This window comes from Babylonia areolata, chromosome 34 (genome assembly GCF_041734735.1).
Source record: "Babylonia areolata isolate BAREFJ2019XMU chromosome 34, ASM4173473v1, whole genome shotgun sequence".
NCBI classification, from domain to species: domain Eukaryota; kingdom Metazoa; phylum Mollusca; class Gastropoda; order Neogastropoda; family Buccinidae; genus Babylonia; species Babylonia areolata.
In genome coordinates this window covers 23,727,505-23,735,004 of record NC_134909.1, presented here as the reverse complement: position 1 = coordinate 23,735,004, position 7,500 = coordinate 23,727,505, and the positions used below count along the sequence as shown (strand labels likewise).

The 7,500-nt window shown below is 46.8% G+C and overlaps 1 protein-coding gene across 1 annotated transcript in view; it reads left to right on the top strand.

Moving 5' to 3' along the window:
- Positions 1-7,500, top strand: part of LOC143277601 (fibrocystin-L-like) — a 95,871-nt gene that overhangs the window by 12,239 nt on the left and 76,132 nt on the right. The window contains 4 exon segments of the mRNA XM_076582477.1: positions 86-330; positions 1,964-2,125; positions 3,455-3,628; positions 6,800-7,020. Of these exon segments, the coding sequence (XP_076438592.1) occupies positions 86-330; positions 1,964-2,125; positions 3,455-3,628; positions 6,800-7,020 (802 nt within the window).

The following is a 7,500-nucleotide window of genomic DNA, read 5'->3' as shown; positions in this document are numbered from 1 at the left end:
TGTCTCTTGACCGACGTCACTGTATTCCTCTGAACTCTGAGCCCCCAAAGACACTCTGAGACTCTTTGCTGACGTCACTCCTCAGGACTGTTGACGTCACCATCACGGTGACGCTGAAGGTGACGGGGCTCACCCCCACACGGGGTTCCCTGTACGGGGGAACCCTGGTCACCGTCACGGGGCAGGGGTTCGGAACTACCGCCACACGGGTGGAGGTCAAGGTCGGCAACCGCACGTGCGACGTGGAGCACGTGACTGACGCCAACATCACGTGCAGGGTCCGTGACGCAGGGGTCAAGGTCATCGTCACCAACCAGGGGAAGCACAAACGTAAGAGAGGGAGAGAGAGGATGGGCAATGATTGACAGTGAGAGAAAGAGGGGGAGAGACAGACAGAGAGAGAGAGACAGAGAGACCGGCACAGAGAGAGAGAGAGAATTGGCAATGATTGACACCGAGAGAAAGAGGGGGAGAGACAGACACAGAGAGAGAGAGAGACAGAGAGACAGGCAGAGAGAGAGAGACAGAGAGACAGGCAGAGAGGGAGAGAGAATTGGCAATGATTGACACCGAGAGAAAGAGGGGGAGAGACAGACAGAGAGAGAGAGACAGAGAGACAGACACAGAGAGAGAGAACTGGCAATGATTGACACCGAGAGAAAGAGGGGGAGAGAGAGAGAGAGAGAGAGAGAGAGAGAGTCTTTGTAATTAAATGTTTCTATTTTGCTTTCCATTCTACACATCTGTATCAATGCGTGGGAATAAGTTCGCGAGCGCATGCTTATGGAACTATGCTGATTTTTTTTTTTTTTCAACTCTTCGATGTTGAATTCAGAAATAAAATCTACCCAAATGGGTATACCTGTTTCAATCACAAACCCTTGTGTCGTCGTGCACTTTCGTTTTCAGCCTCGAGCGAAGGACACCACACTTCATTCCGTTTACAGTTTCGAAGTGCACAACTCAATACCCCCCGCCAAAGCAGCACTCCATTTTTAGACACCTTTCTAATCCGGACAAGTTCATTTTAAAATCCTCTTCTATAGTCGACAAACTTATATATATATATGTATATATATATATATATATATATATATATATATATATATATATATATATATATAATTGACATTTTTACCCATTTTGGAGATTTTCACGTATGTTTTGTACTGCCGACGGGTGAAAATGTTAATTATAATATAAGAATGTCGAACCAAAGATGGTGGACACGTTCGTCAGAAACAGGTATACCGATTTTGGGTAGATTTTATTTCTGACTTCAACATCGAAGAGTGGACGGGTAAAAATGTTAATATAGCCAAAACAACAACGAAAAAATACACGGCAGCGAGAGTGTTGTCCTCTGGCAAAGTTTCTGTGGAAGAAATCCAGTTAGACATGTACACAAATATACACGCATACACTCAAGACCTGACTAAAGCGTGTTGGGTTCTGCTGCCGGTCCGGTGTGTAGCTGAGCAGCTGTGGTGCAGAGTGTAAATGGTTTGTCTTGATGAACTGGAACTGAACTGATACTGTGTCTGTGCGTGCGTATAACAGCCAAGGTTTACGGAATTATGCCGAGTTTTTGGACCTTGAGTTTTAATCCTTTTTTTTTCATAGTCTGTGTATGTGTGTGTGTGTGTGTGTGTGTGTATCTGTGTCTGTCTGTCTGTATGTATGTGTCTGTCTGTGTCTGTGTCTGTGTGTCTATTTATCTGTCTGTGTCTGTGTCTGTCTGTATGTGTCTGTCTATCTGTCTGTGTCTATCTATCTGTCTGTGTCTGTCTACTCTATCTGTCTGTGTCTATCTGTCTGTGTCTGTCTGTCTGTGTCTATCTATCTGTCTGTGTCTGTCTATCTGTCTGTGTCTGTCTGTCTATCTGTGTCTGTGTGCGTGCACGCTATGTATCTGTCAGTTTTCCCATGCACACAGCCATGTGTTTCTGTGTGGCCGAGGCAGACTACGGCACGGGATACGCCTGGAGTCCCCGGCAGGTGGAGGTCACGGAGGGGGACACGGTTCGCTGGCAGTGGACCACGCCCACCTTCGTGCACGGCATCGCCTATGGCGTCTACCAGCTGCCCTCTGGCTTCACCTCGCCTGGCGGCAACACGGCCAATGGTACCTTGATGGTGATGGTGGTGATGGTGGTGATGATGATGGCAACACGGCCAGTGGTACCTTGATGGTGATGGTGGTGATGATGATGATGATGATGATGATGATGATGGCAACACGGCCAATGGTACCTTGATGGTGATGGTGGTGATGATGATGATGATGGCAACACGGCCAATGGTACCTTGATGGTGATGGTGGTGATGGTGGTGGTGGTGATGATGATGATGATGATGATGGCAACACGGCCAATGGTACCTTGATGGTGATGGTGGTGGTGATGATGATGATGGCAACACGGCCAATGGTACCTTGATGGTGATGGTGGTGCTGATGATGATGATGATGATGATGATGGCAACACGGCCAATGGTACCTTGATGGTGATGGTGGTGGTGATGATGGTGGTGATGATGATGGTGATGGCAACACGGCCAATGGTACCTTGATGGTGATGGTGATGGTGGTGGTGATGATGATGATGGTGGTGATGATGATGGCAACACGGCCAATGGTACCTTGATGGTGATGGTGGTGGTGATGATGGTGATGATGATGATGATGGCAACACGGCCAATGGTACCTTGAGGATGGTTGTGGTGGTGATGATGACAACACGGCCAATGGTACCTTGATGATGGTGGTGATGATGATGGTGATGATGATGATGGTGATGGCAACACGGCCAATGGTACTTGAGGATGGTTGTGATGATGATGGTGATGGCAACACGGCCAATGGTACCTTGAGGATGGTTGTGGTGGTGATGATGACAACACGGCCAGTGGTGCCTTGATGATGGTGGTGATGATGATGGTGATGGCAACACGGCCAATGGTACCTTGATGATGGTGGTGATGATGATGGTGATGGCAACACGGCCAATGGTACCTTGATGGTGATGGTGATGGTGGTGGTGATGATGATGATGGTGGTGATGATGATGGCAACACAGCCAATGGTACCTTGATGATGGTGGTGATGATGGTGATGGCAACACAGCCAATGGTACCTTGATGATGGTGGTGGTGGTGGTGGTGGTGATGGCAACACGGCCACTGGTACCTTGATGATGATGGTGGTGGTGGTGATGGAGGAACATAGACCTGGGGTAATATAACCTTATGGGAACTTAGACATTGACCAACCCAAAATCCATTTTTTGGGGGAAAACATAGACCTGTTGGAACTTTGAAATGTTCCCGTTATTATCGGAGCGGCAACGTTAACTGCATTCAAACACACACACACACACACACACACACACACACACACACACACACACACACACACACACACACACACACACACTGCTCGGTCTGGGTGATGCAGGATGGTTCGAGTACCGTTTCACCACAGCCGGCACCTTTCCCTACTGGAGCGGTCCCGTGAACGCCCCCTACAACTTCATCTCCCTGCACGGGCAGGTCAAGGTCACGGAGAGACAGTCCTCCTCGGGACCTTTGTTGGTCAGAGTTGGAGGGCAAGAGGCCGAGCATGTACTTCGTAAGTTTGTGTGTGTGTGTGTGTGTGTGTGTGTGTGTGTGTGTGTGTGTGTGTGTGCCTGTGTGTGTGTGTGTGTGTGTGTGTGTGTGTGAGCCTGTGTGTGTGTGTGTGTGTGTGTGTGTGTGTGTGTGTGTGTGTGTGTCTCTGTGTGTGTGTGTGTGTGTGTGTGAGTCTCTGTGTGTGTGTGTGTGTGTGTGTGTGTGTGTGTGTGTGTGTGTGTGTGTGTGTGTGCTGTACTTTTTGTGTAGTGAATGATATCTTATGTGTGTGTGTGTGTGTGTGTGTGTGTGTGTGTGTGTGTGTGTGTGTGTGATGTATTTTTTGTGTAGTGAATGATATCTTGTGTGTGTGGGTGGGTGGGTGTGTGTGTGTGATGTACTTTTTTGTGTAGTGAATGATATCTTGTGTGTGTGTGTGTGTGTGTGTGTGTGTGTGTGTGTGTGTGTGTGTGTGTGTGTGTGTGTGATGTACTTTATGTAGTGAATGATATGTGGTTTGTGAATCCCTTTTTCTTTCTTTCTTTCTTTTTTTCTTTTTTATTATATCTTTGAAATGTTACACATCTGTTTTTACTGTAAAGCGCGGTGAGCCTGCTCTTGAAAGCATGGAAACGCGCTATATAAACCTCCACATCATCATCATCATTAGTAGTAGTGGTAGTAGTAGTAGTAAGTTGTGTTTGTCACAAGATAAGGCAAAAAGCTGAATTGTTTGTTGTTGTTGTTTTTGTTTGTTTGTTGTTGTTGTTGTTGTTGTTTTTTTTGGGGGGGCTTGTTGTTCTTTTTGGTTGTTGTTTTTGTTGTTGTTGTTGTTTATATTAATTGTGATAAACTACATAGACAATTGACATTAATTCACATACAAGTGAGGGGCGGGGGGCGGGGGGAGACACAATGGACGAAGCATTCAGAAAGAAATCCAACGATGAAAATAAACTAAACATAATGACAAACATGTATGGTATTCTGAGCAAAAACAACTGTGATTAAATGCATACATCATTTGGATTGATTAATGATCTATCCAAATTTAAGAAAAGTAGTAGCAGCCGTAGTAGTAGTAGTAGTAGCAGCAGCAGGAGCAGGAGCAGCAACAGGCAATAGGAGAAACAGTAGTAGTCGTAGTAGTTGTTGTTGTACCTCTCAAGAGATATAAAGACACCTTGAAGGCCAAACTCGGAAGCTGCAACATCGACACTACTTCCTGGGAAGATGTCGCCCTTGTAAGAAGACAGTGGAAGCAAGAGTGTACTCAGTACACAAAGACATTGTAAGAAGACAGTGGAAGCAACAGTGTAGTCGGGACACAAAGACATTGTAAGAAGACAGTGGAAGCAACAGTGTAGTCAGGACACAAAGACATTGTAAGAAGACAGTGGAAGCAGCAGTGTACTCAGTACACAAAGACATTGTAAGAAGACAGTGGAAGCAACAGTGTAGTCAGGACACAGAGACATTGTAAGAAGACAGTGGAAGCAGCAGTGTACTCAGGACACAAAGACATTGTAAGAAGACAGTGGAAGCAGCAGTGTACTCAGTACACAAAGACATTGTAAGAAGACAGTGGAAGCAACAGTGTAGTCAGGACACAGAGACATTGTAAGAAGACAGTGGAAGCAGCAGTGTACTCAGGACACAAAGACATTGTAAGAAGACAGTGGAAGCAGCAGTGTACTCAGGACACAAAGACATTGTAAGAAGACAGTGGAAGCAAGCAGTGTACTCAGGACACAAAGACATTGTAAGAAGACAGTGGAAGCAACAGTGTACTCAGGACACAAAGACATTGTAAGAAGACAGTGGAAGCAGCAGTGTACTCAGGACACAAAGACATTGTAAGAAGACAGTGGAAGCAGCAGTGTACTCAGGACACAAAGACATTGTAAGAAGACAGTGGAAGCAACAGTGTACTCAGGACACAAAGACATTGTAAGAAGACAGTGGAAGCAGCAGTGTACTCAGGACACAAAGACATTGTAAGAAGACAGTGGAAGCAACAGTGTACTCAGGACACAAAGACATTGTAAGAAGACAGTGGAAGCAGCAGTGTACTCAGTACACAAAGACATTGTAAGAAGACAGTGGAAGCAACAGTGTACTCAGTACACAAAGACATTGTAAGAAGACAGTGGAAGCAGCAGTGTAGTCAGGACACAAAGACATTGTAAGAAGACAGTGGAAGCAGCAGTGTACTCAGGACACAAAGACATTCCAGCCCAACACAGCAGCCGCCATCCTGGAAAAGAAGAACCGGAGAAAACGAGGCCCACATCCTTGCAGGACTCCATTCCATGCAGCGTCTGTGGACGACCCTGTGCCTCAGGAACTGGTCTTCATTCCCACGTGAGGACCAACATCAGCAGATGGCCTGCCTGCCTGCTCATCCGTCGGACACGACGGGAGAATCGAGACCATTATCATTACGTGTCTGTTGATTGGTTCTAACCGATAGGCCATACACACAACTGTCTGTGTGTTTAGCGACCATCCCTGACACGACGACACAACTGTCTGTGTTTTTAACGACCATCGCTGACACGACGACACAACTGTCTGTGTTTTTAGCAACCATCCCTGACACGACACACAACTGTCTGTGTGTTTAGCGACCATCCCTGACATGACGACACAACTGTCTGTGTTTTTAGCAACCATCCCTGACACGACACAAAACTGTGTTTTAGCAACCACCCCTGACACGACACAAAACTGTCTGTGCTTGTAGCGACCATCCCTGACACGACGACACAACTGTCTGTGTTTTTAACGACCATCCCTGACACGACGACACAAAACTGTCTGTTCTTGTAGCGACCATCCCTGACACGACGACACAAAACTGTCTGTGTTTTTAGCGACCATCCCTGACACGACGACACAAAACTGTTTTAGCGACCATCCCTGACACGACGACACAAAACTGTGTTTTAGCGACCATCCCTGACACGACGACACAAAACTGTGTTTTTACCAACCATCTCTGACACGACGACACAAAACTGTTTGTGTTTTAGCGACCATCCCTGACACGACGACACAAAACTGTGTTTTTAGCGACCATCCCTGACACGACGACACAAAACTGTGTTTTTAGCGACCATCCCTTACACAACGACACAAAACTGTTTTTAACGACCATGCCTGACACGAGGACACACAACTGTGTTTTTAGCGACCATCCCTGACACGACGACAGAGGACCCGTGCGGATACCCTGTTGAGGGATGCGAACCCTCGACCCTCGCCCCTTCTGACCCCAGCCTGTTCCACTACACCCTGGACCGCTGTGCCACGCCCACCGTCACGTCAATCACGCCGAGAAGCGGCACCTCATTGGACGAGATCACCTTCACTGGGACGGGCTTCGGGACGGACAGCCAGTGTGTGAATGAGGTGGGTGGTGGTGGGGTTGTCATGTTTTGGACCTAGGGGGTGGGTTGTACTGAACCAACTTAGCAGCGTTAAAGTTTGCTTTTCGTTGGAAGTGTTTTGTAGCTCCACTGTAACTTCAATATACTTAGGAATATTCTTAATAACTCTAAGCAAACTTAGCGCTGCAAAAAAAAAAAAACCACCTCCTCATGCAGTCAGCCACTGTCTTCAATTTTTGTTAATGTCTTTCCACTGTAAGTGAAGTTAGAGGACCGTGTGTGTGTGTGTGTGTGTGTGTGTGTGTGTGCATGCGCGCGCGTGTGTGTGTGCGTGTGCGTGTGTGTGTGTGTGTGTGTGTGTGACTTTCTGACTGAATGACACTGGAAACGAATGATCAACACAGTTCTCAGTTGGATCTACCCAAGTATATAAGCAGCCCGTTATTCAAATGACTTCCGTGTTTGTACAGCACTTAGGGCTTGGTCTCTAAGGACAGGCACT